This window comes from Asterias rubens, chromosome 7, assembly GCF_902459465.1.
Source record: "Asterias rubens chromosome 7, eAstRub1.3, whole genome shotgun sequence".
NCBI lineage: Eukaryota > Metazoa > Echinodermata > Asteroidea > Forcipulatida > Asteriidae > Asterias > Asterias rubens.
The window spans coordinates 17,862,550-17,880,855 of NC_047068.1; the positions used below are offsets into that span (position 1 = coordinate 17,862,550).

The 18,306-nt window shown below is 37.7% G+C and overlaps 1 protein-coding gene across 2 annotated transcripts; it reads right to left on the bottom strand.

Annotated features, from left to right (window-relative positions):
- Window positions 1-229: 229 nt before the first annotated feature.
- Window positions 230-15,048, bottom strand: LOC117292783 (alpha-N-acetyl-neuraminyl-2,3-beta-galactosyl-1,3-N-acetyl-galactosaminide alpha-2,6-sialyltransferase-like). Of its 2 annotated transcripts, none has more exons than XM_033774935.1 (6): window positions 14,744-15,048; window positions 8,209-8,628; window positions 7,518-7,653; window positions 6,900-7,121; window positions 5,972-6,079; window positions 230-2,644 (listed from the first exon to the last, which is right to left on the bottom strand). In XM_033774935.1, exons 2-6 carry the CDS (start codon window positions 8,618-8,620, stop codon window positions 2,461-2,463), a joined length of 1,062 nt encoding a protein of 353 aa, XP_033630826.1. In that variant the 5' UTR covers window positions 8,621-8,628; window positions 14,744-15,048; the 3' UTR covers window positions 230-2,460. The 2 variants fall into 2 exon arrangements, with proteins under 2 accessions (XP_033630826.1, XP_033630827.1); XM_033774936.1 differs by lacking the exon at window positions 14,744-15,048 and adding an exon at window positions 8,932-9,078.
- Window positions 15,049-18,306: the final 3,258 nt, after the last annotated feature.

An 18,306-nucleotide genomic window follows, 5' to 3' on the forward strand; every position in this document is an offset into this window, starting at 1 on the left:
ATTATATTTGTTTTCTTCATCCAAATTAATGATCTTCATTCTGATGTAAAAGTTTTGAGTAATGTCGTTTGTGTTCACACAATTTTGAAAACACTGTTAATTTTTACGGGGGATGATTATTATTATTTAATTTTTTACCCTTACACTGATGTGTGTTAATAAGCACTGTACACTCGGTACTTTCCCCAAATTCTGTGAAAAAAAAAAACCTGTAGGCAAATCACTCGGGTGGAATTCAAACCCATGACCTTTGAAGATGTCTTACCACTAAACCACAGAGCGTGCCTAGTAGCTAGAGGCAGTTTGCATTCTATGTATTCACCAAGTGGTTTGCCTGTGGATTTGTTTTCTCGACAGACCTCAGGAAAGTATACAGATCAATGTAAGGGTAAAAACAATTTTTATAACATCCATTTAGATACATCATTAAGTATTCTTTGTTATTCATGTAGATTGTGCAAAGTGCACAAATGTTGCTTTTTCCTTTCAATAAATTTAATAGTTTTAATATAAAGAGGAAGGGAATTGTTAAAGTTGACATTTCTTTTTTCTTTCTTTAAACATGAAACCATTATACGCTTGGCATATTATGAGTTTCTGGTCACCACACATATATAAACTAACAACACAATCAAGATAAATTACCACATCGACAAGTTTTGTAAACTTGCGACAAGAACTTGTTGCATGATAATACTGATATTTTCTTGCACAAAAATAGTTATATTTACAATATCTTGTTTTAAAATAAAACACATTTGATTGATAATAACTGAGCATACTTTAATCGAGTAATATAATCAAGTCAAATTTTATGAAAAAACTCACCACAACAACTCAGAATCCTCTAAAATCCTTTCCCAAGTTCTGTCAGACTTTGACGGACTCGCAAACACCTTGCAAGCAAAATAACAATGCTCGGCATCATGCCTAGTTCATTCTTCCTGCTAATGCAATACAAATTTCTACGTCACAAATTCGCAACAAATAGTTCGTAAGAGTTGAAATGTACTCAACTGCTGCGAACCATTTGCAGCGAAAACAGGGCTGTGACGTCAAAATTTGTATCGCGTTCGAAAGGAAGTATGACAGTATGAACCAGGCTTTAGGGGTCATACCCTCAAAGCAATGGTTTGCTTGAAAGTTTCACCAACAAACTAAAGGATTCTGAAAAAAATTGAACAGCTCCTTGCTCACGTTTCTGAGGAGTTGGGGCTCAAGGCTTTGTACACCACTGCGAAAGTCATAAGTTTAGCGCTTACAAATTATTTGTTCTCAAAGTTTACCCTGGACGAACTATAGTACTGGTGGTACCAAATGCCATGAGAACTTGTAATCAATTTGGCCTGTTGTCATTTATCGCAGGAGGAAATGTGGAAAAACATTCCATACCAAAATGCGCAGCTGACTTGTGACTTTTATATATTAAACCCTGTTTTAAAAAGTGAAGGAATTTTTATTATATTCTGTACAATGAAATAAACCCGCCACTTTTATAATCGGCTGGCTCTTACTTTAAATCTTTAAATAATGGTGTACAATTCCTTGAATACAAAAAAAAAAGAACAAACTTGCATTGTTTGTGCGAAAATATCATCTCTTGAGAATTTCGTTATTTTAACATTTGACTACACTGTCACTACACTATATAAACTCAACCTACGTAACCAATCTGCTAGTTACAGAAACATCTACTTATGTTTGAATACACCTATGACTCTAAAGCTATGATGCCCAAAAGTTTTAAAACACTTGCTTTTATGCATAACTATTAAAAACAACAACAGACCCCTAGAAATTTCTGTTACACGGTCAAACAGCGCCCTCAAGGAGATCAAAGGAAGATCTCTCATTAAATTAGAGTTGCGAGTATTTGCGCACTCTTTTCATTGTTTGAACTCGGCAAAGGCGCTGATGCAAAGGGACCTGTAGAATACATAAATTAAACTTTTGAAGTACACTGTCCAGAAACCTTTACCGCCCCCTCCCCAACTTAAAAAAGGGATTAGAACTAATTAAATCATTTGGTTAATTTGTTTGCATGTTTACCAAACACTTGTATTTCTTTCATACTTGGCAACCACTGGCTTTGAAGCTGTCCATATGATTTCTCTGTTGTATCTTGGCAAACATGCACACTCAATTAAATCATCTCAATTCTTTTGAGCCTTTGGAGGAAGGGGGAAGGGGAAATAAAAGAACCCAAACTGGTCTTTTGAAATTGTTAACAAAGAAGGGAGGGACGCAAAGCCTGCACTGCAACTTAAATACGTTATAAGAAGGATCAACGCTACCAAATTGAAGAAAATTTAGTTCTAACTGACAGCAAAACAATAATAATAAACTTGCAAAAATTATAATAAAGAAAATCTTTGACACGGATGAGATGTCATCGATTACTGCCTGAGTTTTTTAAAAGGGCAAAGCAATTTTTTTATGTTACGGGTACAAAATTGTTGTTTAGTCCCAGGAAGGGTCATGGAAGCTGATGCGGCTGCTCTTGGCCCAGTTTCGGAAGACACGTCGCTCAGTCATGAGTCTCTTTCCTCCTTGGTCCACGTTCTCGTGGTATTCGTACATCATGCACTCTGGTAAGACTGGCTTCTTGTAGTAGCTGTAGGGGATATTGCTGTTGGGATGCAACCTGTACACAAACAAACAAACAAACGCAGGAATACATTATTAGTTTTCTTGTTTGTTTGTTTGTTTGTCCAGTCAAGGGAACTCGGGAAACTCTCACAAGGGGAAATAAACACTAAGCTGGCAACAGCCAGTCTCTTTCATACAAACATTGGTTTAATGTCTATGACTGTGAATTGCACAAAGCAAGCAATACATCGTATTGAATAACCCCTTTGTTGCTAAAAAAGGTTGCCATCTTGTAGGGCATACGCGTACATCAATGAAGCACGCAGCACTCCCGGTTTGATTTCTACCGCACATGCACACACACACGAACGCTCACGCGCACTGACGCCATCTTGTAGGGCAGATATTTGAATGGGGACACAATATTCAATACGGTCACATAGGCCACAGAGGCCACGACCTTCATTGCCCTGGTTTTGGCCTTGGTGCCCCTTCCCCTTTAAAAGTTTTCGAAATAGACTTTCCACTGGAAGTGCCCATTGCAAACATAAAAATGACCTTGTCCTCTTAAATATGAAATTCCAGGCCTGCGAGTATAAAATATAATAACTTATTGTATTTTATAGTCATTGTGAAATCAGCGGTAAGCTTGTTAAGATTTGAACCCACAACCTTGTGATTGCAAGTCCAGCAGTCCAACCACTGGGACCTGTCATATAGGGAAGTTTAGTCATTCAGAAGTTGGCCAGAGAATTAAATTAAAACAATGACCACATGTAATTGCATGACAATTGTATTGTTGTTTTTTGATAGGGTCATTGGTAGTTAAATAAAAAATAATTGACTATGAAAACTTACTTGGTGAAAAGCACTGAAGCTGTTGATGGTACGGTGTATAAACTATTTTGAGAAAGGATTTGCTTTACAGCAAACAAACATTTTTTCAGCCAAAACTTTCTCCTGTGACTTTCATTGTATCTTTCTTTATAATTGTTCCTATAAATCAGCATAACATTTAAGTGACTCAGGCCTTGAATTTCGTTCTTTAAGGGTTTCAGATTTTCCAATTGGTTAACCATTCTTATGAGGATTTATTTTTTATTTTTTAAACTTTGCAAATGGCACCACAGCAAAAGCATGGCGCACTCCGCAAATTGCTGTGGTGCTGTGGGTCAATTCGAGGCCCAGTGAATACATTGAAGTACTGCTTTATGACTTCATGGACTGGGGAAAAAAACCTGCAGCAACAGACAGCAGGTCCCTTGGCAACATTTCTTTCCTAGGTTGAAGGATTACGGTAATGTCAGAGGAACAATAAAACTTCAGACAGTCTGCACCTGTCATCATGTGTACTTGAACAAATTTTTATAGATTTTGTCTGAGCTTTTGATTTATTTTCAGCACATGACCAAAAGCTTCAACAGTTCTCTTGGAATACTTCAACAGGGCACCAACAAGAACCACACAGGCACGCATGGCAGTAATACACACACTTAATAAAAGACAGGGGTAACTACAAACAGTCTAGAGCCATAAAAAGTTTCACTTTGTACTCTGCAGGATCATTCATAATATGTGAATTGGAAAATACTTGATTCTTAAAAAGTAAAAACCTTTGTTTATTTCGTCAATTCACAGCCTGCTAGAAAACACACTACCCATTCAACACTTGACGACAAAGTATATATCTTTAGAACCTTTCGAATGTGTTAATCCTTAATAGATGAGAATGAATTGAAATATGGCCGTTTTTGAAATATGGCCAAAAATCATGAGCGAATATTTCATCCCAGGAAGAATAATTCCTAATAGGAATACACCATCTGAGAATTGTTACTGACAGTAGTGCTTATCAGATTCAAATTTTGGGGCGTAAACACTTTTATCTTGCTACACTAACCACATTACTTCATATAATGCGCAAATGGCTCAACATAAGCCGTTTCCACACAACTCTATTGCCTAGGGTTTCACCCAGGGAATTACGGCTGGCCATTTTCACACTACATGTATGAATGCTTTACCCACTGTCTGCCCCGGCACAATATCCACATTACTTCAAAGTGAAATGTTTCTCAAAATGCATTATATACTATCAATTGCTGCCGTAGGCTTCTAACCATATTTTCATATTCCATTCAAGTTGAAATTATGAAACATAGAAATACAATAGGATCCTATCCAGGGTAGTGTTATTTTAATATTAAGTAGCAATAAATGGCACTGCTTCATCAATTCAACTCTAGTCCCTATCCATAGTATATACTTAGTGCAGAAGGGTGTGTAGAAGGGGGGGGGGTCATGTGAGGTGAGGTCAGGTTGTCTGGGTATCAGTATATCAACATGTTTTTGCCATCATTCAAACCACATGTAGTTCAGTCTGTAACCTCATGCTATCATAAATGCTCTTTCCTAAAATAGAATCCTGAGATATCAGATTTCAATTCTGTAACTTGTTTGTCACTCTCTCTCTCTTTAAAAAAAGGTTACACTTTGTAAGGGAAAAGTGTACAACTTCAGCAACTCAACGCTTCAAGTAATAATATATAATAATTCTTACTTTTTGTTTTAATTGAAATCAAATCTGTAGCATAGGGTGTGATAAATTGTTACTGTCTTTACAGCGTCCTGACAATTCTTCCATTTTCTTTTTGTTAGATGCTGTCAAAAATTAACAACATTTTCTGGGTCATATAAAGCCTTATGACAGTAAAGGGGGAACAAAATTTTAGTCACTATTATGGAGTGTCAAATTTTAAACATTTATCCATGATAAAAAAACATTTACAGCACTAATTAAATCTTGCATGAAAACGAACAAAACAAAAACCACTCCGGGACGTGCGCATTACTCAGAATTATGTAAGGGTTTTCACCATCTCATCCTACATGTTTAGGCAAAAGCTTGCCCCCAAATCAGACATTGCAATTCTAGGCCCTATAGTCTGAGGAATTTAAATTTAAGCGATTACTTGTGAGTTAGCAAGTCATTGTACCAGAAAATATTCAAAGATAATGTGCAAATGGCTTAACATAAGCCCTTTCCACACAACTCTATTGCCCAGAGTTCCCCCCGGGGAATAACGACTGGCCTTTTTACACGTTGATAACTTCACCCTGGTCTGCCACCATAAATGGACATACACCGGGTTATAGCCACCCCTGCTCTGGAGTAAGAGTAAGCGTTAACTGGAACCCCCTGGAATACGGACACAGAGTGAAAGTGTGCTGGGGTAACCTTGGGGAAAATGTCCTAGGGCCTCCTCAGGGCTGTATTCAACGGGGGATTAGTTAGTCTTTTTGAAAGTGCCACCACTACCTTCCTGGTTTTATACAGTGATAATTGGTGCAAAATACAACATGAATATTAGGACACACATACCTGCAATAGTCCTCTGGCACCATGCCGTAGACGTTGATTTCTCCACACACATCTTTCATGATCATGAGGGCATACAGACCAGTTGAAAGTTCTGTCCCTGAGGAAAGCCTGTAAAAGCAAAATACATGCAACTTGAGAATGAGACTTAAAATAAATAAATGAATGAATAGGGGCATCAAAATCTTTATGTCTTCTTCTCTTCTTCCTTTAAAGTGCACACTCACACTAGGTGAGGATGAGGCGCATGAAGAAATTCAAAATTTAACTGAAGTGTCCAAGAGCCGATAATCAGGCCTGGAATTCAACAAAGACCACAGAACCTGTAGCCTCCATTGCCCTGGTCTTGGCCTTGGTGCCCCTGCAATGTTGTGTTTTTGAAAGTATGGAAATAAATGTGAATTGAATGGAATGTAAGTGCCATTTGCAAACTCAAATGGCCTAGCCCTCTAAAAGATGAAATTCTATGCCTGTGTATCATCTCTTCATTAGGCCAAACAAAATAATATGTGTGTTTCCGGTTACCCGACCGACCCTAGAAAAACACGCCGACCCTACGGAATTTTATACATTTACAGACAAAATAAAATAAAACAACCCCGATCCCACTCCCCGTTTGACAAAATACCGCACGATTTTAACGTTATTATATTTGATGTTTCCTTTTTTCTAAAATGTTTTCACATTTAAAATAAAGCATTAGAAAATACACATTTTCTTACGAGAAAAGACGTCGTTGATCCATGGTTGATCAAGTACTAGTATTGCAACGACTGACGACGTCGTGTGTAGCGTGTGTTGGGAGGTCGCAAACATTGAAACAAGTGTTTGTATGAGAGAGATGGCTGTTGCCAGCTTGGTATTTATATCCCCTTGTGTAAGTTTGCCGAGTTCCCTCAACAACAAATCATCTAAACAAATAAAAACCTACCTTTGTTTTCCAGTGTGCTTTTCAAATTCAGCATCTGCTTCCCCATCCAGAGCCTTTGAGGGGCGATAGAAACCCACCCTGGGGTACTTTGACGAAAGGCGGCCCATTACACTTGGTATGGAGCCGAGGGAGAATGCATGCTCCGAGCCATGAACGAAGACGTTCTTCAATGACGGGTGATTGTCAAGTAGCGTGCTGGCATTCGCTACCAACTCTGACAAACTGAAAATGAACATTTTAAGTTGGTTTAAAACAACAACTTTTATAGGGTTTGGGTACTTTTTGTACGATACAAAACACAAACAAACACAGATTTACATAAAACTAACTCGGTTTAAAGATAATGATGAGGCCAGTAGAAAGCTTCCCTTAAAATATTACTTGCTGAGGTGTTGTAGTTTTAGAGAATTGAGTTAAACAGTTTCAAGAAAATAGTTTTCGTCTCAGTGAGACAAAAATTGTTTTAGCATGTACAACGGATTTACGCGACCCTCTCCTGAAAACTTGTAAACTAATGAGACTGAAACTGCTGCAGGTAAATTCACAAAATGATGAGCAACATTATTTAAAGTTAAGGGTGGGTACTTCAAACTTCAACATGTTCCACACGACACTTACCCTTCCTGAGAGATGACCCGGACAGTTGTCTTGCGGCCCACGTCTAGTTCGTACCCAACGGTTGGTGCTGAATTCAACCTGAACACGCATTCAGCTTCGTCAATTTCATCGCCTCTTCTGGAGTGGGTGATGTGACCTGGAAAGGAAACATAAGGACACATTTTTATTTGCGAGTTTTGACAGGGGTGCATTCCACTCTTGGAAATGCTCGCAACCATTTAAACAAATGAACAAAAAGGCACTGTATTAAAAGTTACTTCAGGCCTAGAATTGCTCGGAGGCAATGGTCATTTTTGATCTTGGTATTGGCCTTCAAAAGTTTCCATAGAGTTCCAATGGAAGTGCCTTCTCAAAGATGAAATTGCAGGCCTGCTATTCACATCAATTTGTTCCAGTTTCTTTAAAGGCAAAGTGCAGTTTTTTTTTTTTTAACCGTATGACTGTTTTAATCCTAGATGTAAATATGCAGATACACAAAAAAACTAAACTGTGGTAATTAATTTCAAAAGGTTGTAGTGTTTTTCTTGAGAGTTTATTTTGAGGCAGTTATCGGTTATTGGAATACACAATTCGAGAAACATTTCATGCACAAACATTTTTCAGATTGAAATGTTGTTCAATCCCTCAATCTAAAACCACATTCCTCCTTTCAAAGGAATATTTCCCATTTGAATACACAGTAAATTTGTACCTGAATTGGAAACAAGAGCGCAGGTCCCACAGCTTAGAAACTCCTCTCCGCTGGTCTGTCTTCCCAACGGGATATACCGCTTGGATCCAGCAGGCGACTCAGTCATTGTTGAAGATGGGTTCCGATACTCTTCGATAATCTCCCGACGAGATACCAGTCTCGGCCGGTTGCTCTCCACTAGGAGTCTTCGGCTCTCGTACGCCTCCCTCATGGACACTGACATTGGGTCGACCTTGTGGACGTGATACGTCGGGCCGCGGATATCTTTGGTTGTAGCATGGCGAGGTATGAGCTTGTGTTTTTGGTTTGGGGCTGTAGACTGGGCGAAAACATAGAAGAGGATCATGTACTGGAAGCAGAATGCGATGAAGAACATACCGCCCAACTTCTTAACTCTTGCGACTGACAACATCTTGGTCCCTGCAAAACACGCAGAAAAAATACAGTAAATACACAAGAAAATAAGGTTTAGTGAACCATTTCTATCCCTTTAAGTGTACACATGAACAGACCTGATATTTCATGGAGGCAACGCAGAGGATTGCCTTGATGCCCCTGGTCATTGCCTTGGTGCCCATGAAATGCTCCAGTAGAAATTTACAATTTCTTTATAGTCATATGGTGCCCTTTACCAAAGAGAAAAAGCCTTGCAGCCCTTGCCCTTTCAAAAACAAAGCATACAGGCATGTAGGAACATAGTTTTGGTGGTCAATTTCTACTTACCTGATGCACACAGGAATACAACTAAATTTCTCAGGAAGTTTAACTACATGACTTTGCGAATACCATTTTCTGTCTGTCAACTACGTGCAGCTTTGCAAGCACACAGTACAAGAGCACTTCAGTTTCACACAGATACAGAGTGCATGGTCTCTGCTAAAACACACACAATGTGCAATGACCAACAGTGACCCAGAAAGATCCTGAACACATGGATTGCACAACTACCTTCTTAACCAATCAATGAGGCAGACAGGATTACCCTTATTTGCATATAACTCTCAGTGTGTTAAACCATTGACTGAGAGCAAGGACCCCTATTCTCAATACATGCTCTTGCCAGCAATTAAAGGGCTCACAGACACAGCATTTATGATATTACATGACGGTGGGTTGCCTGCATGCTCTTTATGCTTAAAAAATGAATGGTGCCAGCACATTACGTAATGAAACTTCCTTGTGGTTGAAAAAAAAAATAGTAAAAAATACTTCTGCTCAGGCTTGCCTGTTCAAGTTGCCATGCAACAACCAAGCACGGTTTAAATTTGGATGTACATTATACCTAAAGATGACTTGGACTTGAAACAATTTTCTCAAGAATGTCGGTAATGTGACTGGTGGACCTATTTCTCATAAGTGACTGGCCAGTGGCCAGTGCACCAATCAGGCCTCCAAGTTTACATGTACACTGGACTGCAGGCCACTCGACTGGACTGCAGGCCACTGGACCGCAGGCCAAAGGCCAGTGACTTTATTTTTAGGGTTGGACCAGTAAACTTATGACCAGACAAGTCCAGCGGTCCCGTGTCTCTCTAATCAATGTGTCAGTGTGCAGGCCCCTACTAACACAGTTTAAACAATTGCTTGGAGCGTGAGATGTGAGGTCCTGTGGATTTACCCACCAAATTTGAGTCCTGCAATTAGGCTTTCACTCCAGATTTAAAAATTTATTTTAGTTTCATGATGTAAAAACCAAAATTAGAACAAAATTCCTTTGGCTTTTGAGAGAACCCTTTAAAATGGTGTATACTTTGTGAAAGTGGAGAAGAAAATGTGTACTAGACGGGCAGCAGTTTCTCTTTAGTCTGGTTTACCAATAAGCAAGGGAAAGTGTCACTGCTGACATTACAAAACAGTCTCAAACTCGGATCCAAGTTTTAGGCGATAAGGTTGAAATGATGGCATTTCCACCTATTGGTAATTGCCGGGGTTCCGATTTCACAGAGATATCCAGTGTCCTCAGCACTAGGGAAGTTGATCAAAGGGCAATTTGTTTTTATGTGGGAAAACCGCTGATTTTCTTTACCAGACTGTCTGAAAGTTTTAAGAAACATGCAAGTCAAAAATTACCATCCCTGAAATTTGTATACCGTTTTGAAAACTTGAGCAATTTAAAGCCTATTGGTAGACTTGTAAAACTACCTTTTGAGTTGTTTGCACATTGCAAGCACTTTAAAAGCATGTTTTTATTGATAACCAACCAAATTACCATGTCAGACTGTTTAAGAATGGTTACCAGCTTATCTGAAATTGATAAGCCATAATGTCTGCTTTTAAAGCTCTGTGAAATTGGGCCCATATTTTTTTTCCAGAAAGTTCTACAAGATAAATTACTGATAATAGATTATAAAGGTATCACACTAAACAAAATTGATGATCTAAACCAAAATTGACCTGCGTCTACTGTATAATTAATTTTCCTGGAAATGTAGCTGCGCCTTTGTATGTTAGTGGTGATAATAAGCCACACAATCCGTGTAAGAACAAGTTCATAACAAGTTCATAACAACTGTTTTTATACAATTGCGAGAACTTGTGACCTTGCCTAAATTCTATTGAATAGGTCAGGTTAATGCTAATTGATGCAGAGAAAGTTTCGCCTTTAATGTGTTTTACCTTCTGCATAATTCATACTTTGGCAAATATATGCTGCAAAGTTCAAGAAATAAATCATAAAGCTGACATTTCAAAGGTGATGGTTAAAAAAAAAACGATGGTCACTTTGTGAAATTCATACCAAATTTGAAGACTTACTTTTTTTTTATTTAAAAGTTTTACAATACTTATAAAACACAATGTGTAAAACCAACAGCTCTCCATTTAAGTTATTATGCTTAGAACCATTATTTTGAGTAATTACCAATAGTGTCCAGTACCTTTAACAATAAGAAAAATGCAATATGGCTTTACACAAACCAATCATAAAACCAAAGCATGAAGGTAGAATGTTTAGAGGCCTACAAAACCAGTCCACAAACCAGTTGGCCACAATTATGCACAAACCAAGGCCCTGTTCATACAATGCTAAAAACATCTGTTACCCAGACTGAAGTGTGATTTCATCATCCTGACTGAGCAAGGAAGGACTTATAATAATATAGACCCTGAATGAAAGTTCGTTCACCCGCTGATAATTCTACAATGTGCACACACCCAGCCAGGTGCAGGGAGGACAAGTCTTGCCGAAAAGACTTGTGTCTATGGTATAATATAGGCTGAAAAGAGGACAAAAAAAAGGCTTTCAGGAGTGCCCCTTTCACAGAAAAAGTCTGGCTGGTAGAGTTGTATATGATGCAATACCCAAACAATAAAAAGACTGGATGTGTGATAAACAGCAAGCAGTACAACTGGAGTTGGCTGGAGTCTATGGTATTATAAGTAATAGTTGTACAAGGCAATAAAAAAAAGGACAACACTTGCTGTTACTAACCATAGACCAAGGACTATTCAAGCAATTTCCATGGTGTGAAATTAAGGGAAAAGAGCACATGTACAGTCCTTGGAATAGGTTTTGAACACAACAACTACTGCCACTACTTAGTACCAGTAGCTTTCTCTAGTGCCAATGTACATTATTATAAATAGTATTAGAATCCGCTCATTATTCCTCAGCTTATTTTACTGTTATAAATATAACAGTACGCTTATTGAGAGCATGTATACAGTTATATGTGAGAAACTTGTTGAGCCTCCAGTAAACTTGGTTCAAATCAGGAAGTTGAAACATGAGAGTGATCCTCAGTTCATTATAGAAAATGTCCCCCAGAAAAAAAGGAAATCCTGCTTTACTTTTCCTTCTGCTGGAGTCCTGGTAGTAACTATTGCAAAGGTAATTGAAGCTGGACAAGGATGCAACCCTGGACATCCTAATTCAACTTCCTGCAGATTAATTTTTAATAGGACTTTATAGGAGGAGTTAAGTTCAGTGACCATAGATGTTAGGACGCCCTAAGTTAACTCAAGATAGGATCCTAGTGTTTCGTGAAATTGGCTGCTGGACTCCTAAGAAAAGAAGGCTGGCTTGCCAGGTAGTAAGTAGCCTAGCAGGTACGCCTAGTAGAATTATGATGTTCCACGATATTTCTACTAGGAAGGACTACCAAGAAGAAGGTACATGTAGCATCATATGCCAGTCTCCGTTTTACTTCTACTGGGATTTTGTAATAACATAAAATTACATGGGTTCATGAAGAATTTAATTTTAAGCCGAGAGCACAAAAACAAACCTACCCCATTTTTTCTTATTAATTACTAGGCCTAAGCCCAAAATAGAATTGAAAGACCCCCAAGCCGAGAGCACAAAAACAAACTACCCTATTTTTTCTTATTAATTACTAGGCCTAAGCCCAAAATAGAATTGAAAGACCCCCCCCCCCCCACCAAAAAAAAGTCATCATTTAACTTGTTTTATTATCAATTATAAATGATAATAAGTTACAAACAATAATATGACCAGCCGTCGATTTCACAAAGAGTTAGGACTCATCTTATCTCGAGTTTAATCTTAAGGTCTGCATGCTACAGTGTAGGGTTGTGACTCGTCCTTAATAGTCCTAAGATTAGTCTTAACCCTTTCAATACCATTGTCGAGTTTACTCGACTGCGCAATGCAAGCGCTTCCTTACCATTGTCGAGAAAACTCGACCGTGCGTTGTGTAGTCGCTCCGTCCCAATGTCGAGAAAACTCGACAGAAAAAAGCATTGCCTTTGAGAGATTGTATTTAATTTGTTTTGATTTAATTTGCTTGTTTACCAAGCATTGCAATGGTATGTATTGTATAGGGGGTCGCCATTAATATGATTTTCTGAGAAAAGTACACCTCAAGATTTCACGCTTCTGTTTTTTTTCGTCAAAAATCACAATCATGTCTGCTCATTGCACGGAGGTTTTGGCTTAAATGTTTGCCTATAGTGACTCTATAAAAAGACTTTGGGAAGTTCTATCAAAGTATCTAGTGAACATTTTGCATCAAATCGTGGTATTTCGTCACCAGACATGCAGTCAGATGATGACAAAACCGGACTATACCAACGGTAGCTAACTGGACCGAGCACGTAACCCGTTCAACGCCGTGGGCTTGGGCGTGCATGGCGGGCGGGCCTGGACCCACTCGTGCTGGTCGAAGTGACCGTGGTAGCTGAACACTTTCAAAACAGATAAGATTTTTCAGCAAAATAGGTTCCGATTATGGTACAAATGGAAATAGAAGCCTATAATGAAAACGTTTATATTTTCTGAGAAGTTTTTACAAACTTTTCTTGAGGAAAAATAGGTTGAAAATTTTGTTGTTTTTCTTGAGACAGAAATCCCGAATAAAATAGTTTTACAAACTTTTCTTGAGGAAAAATAGGTTGAAAATTTTGTTGTTTTTCTTGAGACAGAAATCCCGAATAAAATAGAAGTATTTTTTTTCAGCCAGAAATCTTGCAAACAAAGATAAGATAATATATACAAATTTGACATCGTAGGAAAGGTCATTTCATATGCTACAAATTGCATGCACAAAGTTTTTCAAAAAAATAATGTCTTTCCACAGAAAAACAAGATTGAAAACAGTACACACTGCAAATTGCGATATATTTTTTTAGTGTGAAAAAATACGGTACACAGCATTGTGACCTTTGTCAACAATGCGGTATCCGGTTGGGCGCTTGCAATAAACAATGTGGTATTGAAAGGGTTAAGTTAGGAAGAGTTTTGTGAAATCGGCGGCAGCAGTATAAAGCAGTAGCTGCCTGAAAGGGTAAAAATAGTAAGCACATAATTATTATATAAAAGCGTAATAAAGAAGGGTAATAATGTGTTCATTCAAGATTACACAGTTTTAACATAGTGGAGGTGTAATGAAACACTAAATTACAAAAATTAATGAAGGCTAATTTGCTATCCTATTCCTATACATTTATACAAGGAAAATGTTTCACTTTTAATCACTGACTACTCAATAAAATTTTAATTGAAAAGCTTTCCATATCCTGCGCCTCTTAAAAAAGGAATACACATCTCATTTGAGAGATTTAATTCATAGAAAGAATGAAAAACTGGTGTCAAGAGGATATACGGAAACTTTTCTGGAACTAGCGAAAAGGTCGCAACAAATTGAATTGTTAATTCACTCACACAAAGTGGCCAATTATTATAACAGGGAAGTGTTTACTTGAACCATATAAAAATGTATTGTTTATTTGTTCAATAAATAGTAATACAGTATTGTTACAACAAAAATGTATCGTTTTTTGGTTAACCAGAGAAAAATGGCGGACAAACCCCCCCCCTACTTTTTCATTCGTATGAACCAAGAGAAAAGACAGTATCTATTCTTAGGATGTTTTTATCATTAAATTTGGTGTTGAAGTCACTGAACCCAACACCGGGTCTCACATCACAGTCGGATTTGGCATCTTTTTGTGTAAAAAAATGCGAAATCCGTACACAAAAGTTGAAGTCCAAGTTAATTACAAAAAAAATTCTCAATCTCTGACTGAGTCGTTGCATAGAAAGAATGATGGAGGAAGGATCGTTGCAAATTCTTACCTCAAATTTCTAGTCGACTTTCTTGAAGAAAACAGTCAATATATCCCACAAAAACGTCTATAAATCACACAAGTTACTTGTCCGTGTTTACATCCAAAGCTCGTAGCAAAAACTCAGTGGTAAATGTAAGCGAATTCCGTTAAAAATAACCGCACAACAATGGAAATAAAAAGGACACAGCTACACAATTCAAGAAGAGAGCGCGCACATGGTATTTATCAGTATCACAACAAAATACACGGCGGGCACGAACTGCAAAGCAACCGGCACGCTGCCAAGTCATGCTCGCTAACCACGCACGCGCTTCATGCATTTTTTTGGCGCATGGGGGGGGACTAGACTGCGGGCAATTTCGTCATTTTTCTTCCCGCCGTCCGCACTATTCATTGTATTATGGGTGTTATTTAACACTCAATTAAACTCCTCCTCAAATAAAAGGCCAGCTAGACCAGTATCTTAATCAGATTAAACACTATCGTGCTTGTTCGTACTCATATCAATTACTTTATTGGTTTTGGATAGCTGTGTTGATGATAACAAAACCCTGAAAGACGGTTAAATTGGTGTTGTTTACACTTGCCCCTCTCATTCATTAAAAGGAACACCCCTAAATCAGTTAATAGATTAGTCTTAGTTCCTGACGCAATCACAGTGTACACGTGCGTACTTGAACTCAACTTGTTTATACTCGTGCTTTTATGATAATCATGGATGTGTGGGAATTTCGCGGGAAAAATGCGGGGAAACAATAATAATAACAATAGTATTTTTTGTTTCAGAGCTAGCGCTGTGTACATAGCCCAACCACAGAACAAGCTCCATTCGGCACCTTACACACGTCAATACACAGGCCAACCCCATCCATAACACAGTAAAATAAATACACCACCAAATAAATAGTAAATAAAAGAAATAATTAAATCAATCAATCAACCTTTCAATCAATTAGTAGAACAGTCAATCAGTCAATCAGTCACTCATTCAACTTAACTAAAAAGCAATAAGCAAGATAAAAAGGAGTTACTATGGGCCAGGCGTTTGCAAAATTGCATATGAAGGACAATGGCCTACAACTTGTCAAAATGAAAAATCATGGGAAATTCAATATGTCAATTTCATCATAATTATTCTCTTATTGAGATTTTTGTAGATATTTACATGTGGACGGCGGCCCCGGTATTTGTTTTCAACACATTGGATAGTCATACTAGCCTGCGAATGGTGGCATCATGATACAGAAAAATGTAACAAGATTTTACTTTTCATCTAAAATTAAATTATTATATTCTTGATTGGACAAATTGACCTAACTACAGAGAAATGAGTAAATATGGTTTGCTTTTATTTGTTAATTAAATTTTGTTGTACTATCCTTGAAAACTAGAAGAGGTCAAAAGCCAATTGTGAATGATGCGCTTTATCCGCACTTGACTTTGAGTGCATCGACGTTTTCAGTGCATTCCCTTATGGCCCCTCTGCCAAATGACCCAGCTGGCCCTTGCATGATGTCTCAAACCAAAGTTTGTATGAGAGAGAATGGAAGTTGCCAGCTTTGCGTTAATATTATATCTTTGTGAGAGTTTGTTGCGCTCCCTTGATGGGAAGATTATCTAAACAAATAATAACCAAACACCCCAACAAACAAACAACCCCACAAACAACCCCACAAACAGACAGCCAGCCAGACAGACAGACGGACGGACGGACGGACGGACGGACGGACGGACGGACGGACGGACGGACGGACGGACGGACGGACGGACGGACGGACGGACGGACGGACGGACGGACAGACAGACAGACAGACAGACAGACAGACAGACAGACAAAAACACACAAAGACAGACAGACACACAAACAAGCAAACAAACATTAAAACAATAAAACCCTGCAAATATAAATATATTCCACAACTGGAGTGGAAACTGTGGACAATTCAGATAAAGATGTCAACCAGTAAGTTTTTATTCAAAATGTAGTCCATTTCAGAAAGTTTACCTAAATTTTTCAAACAAGGTTCAATCAAAAAACATTTTGATTATGTTTAATTTTGTTCAAAAAGGTATTCAACTTTATAACGAACCTTTTTTTGTAAAATAACACTTCAAATATCTATGCATTAAGTAATAAATTAAATAAACCATGCATAAAGAATGAAACTTAGACGAAACACACTAAAAATCAAATTCAAAATTGGTTTAGATTTGATTCATGCACGATTTAAGAAGCTAAGAGACTTTGAAATATGTTTCGTCTTAGAGTTTTTAAAATTTATTGGTTGATACAAACTCAATGACTTTGCAAACAAAAATATCACACAAATAAAGCCTCAAACCTTTAAGGTGCATGAACAGGCTTTGATGATAAGAGCTTTATAAAAACACAAACATGAAAGATAATTGCAAATTCATGAAAGCAAACATTGAAAGACAAATATTGCAGCTAAATGAAGTGGCTTAAGGGAAATTGCAGTGCATACACATTGCATGAAATTTAAAACTTGTATCAATCTATAATTATGCTGAGATAAAGCCTCTACGGACCAATGGCTTAATCATACAGCTGACCAAAGAGCAAGGAACAGGGCTGAAATATGCTTGGCACAAAATGAATATGCAATGTGTATGCTCTATTCAGTGTGGGTGATTTTCAACTGCACACAATTTCTTGTTTTGAAGACCCTGGACACTATTGGTAAATTGTCAAAGACCAGTCTTTTCACTTGGTGTTCTCAACATTTGCATAAAATAACAAACCTGTGAAAATTTCAGCTCAATTGGTCGTCGAAGTTGCGAGATAATAATGAAAGAAAAAACACCCTTGTCACACGAAGTTGTGTGCTTTCAGATGCTTGATTTCGAGACCTCAAAATCTAAATTTGAGGTCTCGAAATCAAATTCGTCGAAAACTACTTCTTTCTCAAAAACTAGTTCACTTCAGAGGGAGCAGTTTCTCACCATGCTTTATACCATCAACCTCTCCCCATTACTTGTTACCAAGTAATGTTTTATGCTAATAATTATTTTGAGTAATTACCAATAGTGTCCACTGCCTTTAAAAGGATTGTAAGCACATGCAAACAACAATGCAAAACGACACACACATTAATTTTTTGATTCACAATCTTATCAAAATCTTTAAATTGCACATTAACTTTTTTATAGAATACAAAACGCTAACTACCGGTAATACAAAATTGCTCAGCAGAAAAATTGCTTGTACTTTCACACTTAATACAACACACATAATAAAATGAACTAGTAAATTTTGAAAATTTGTTGGGCAAGCATGTATTAAATGTTATAAAATGCCTGTGTGAGAAGTAAAATGATTCAAGTTATTTTTTCAACAATATAAGTTTGAGTGTTGTGTGATTCACACCACAACACAATGTCCAATCTACTTTCATGGATAGATTATGACGGTGAAAATAGGATAATCAAAATCTACATAGAAATTGCTATACAACAGTTACCCGTTGTATGGCTTCTGACTGGGATTGCGAACGGAGATATTGACAAAATAGGGAGACTGCCAACATTAGGGCTAAATAGCTCTGTTGG

Coding starts and splice junctions, on each gene's coding strand:
- LOC117292783 (XM_033774935.1), bottom strand. CDS start 8,620: ATGTTGTCAGTCGCAAGAGTTAAGAAGTTGGGCGGTATGTTCTTCATC. Junction 7,654..8,208: donor CGCTCTTGTTTCCAATTCAG/GTACAAATTTAC, acceptor TTTCCTTTCCAG/GTCACATCACCCACTCCAGA. Junction 2,645..5,971: donor GTGCCAGAGGACTATTGCAG/GTATGTGTGTCC, acceptor GTTTGTGTACAG/GTTGCATCCCAACAGCAATA.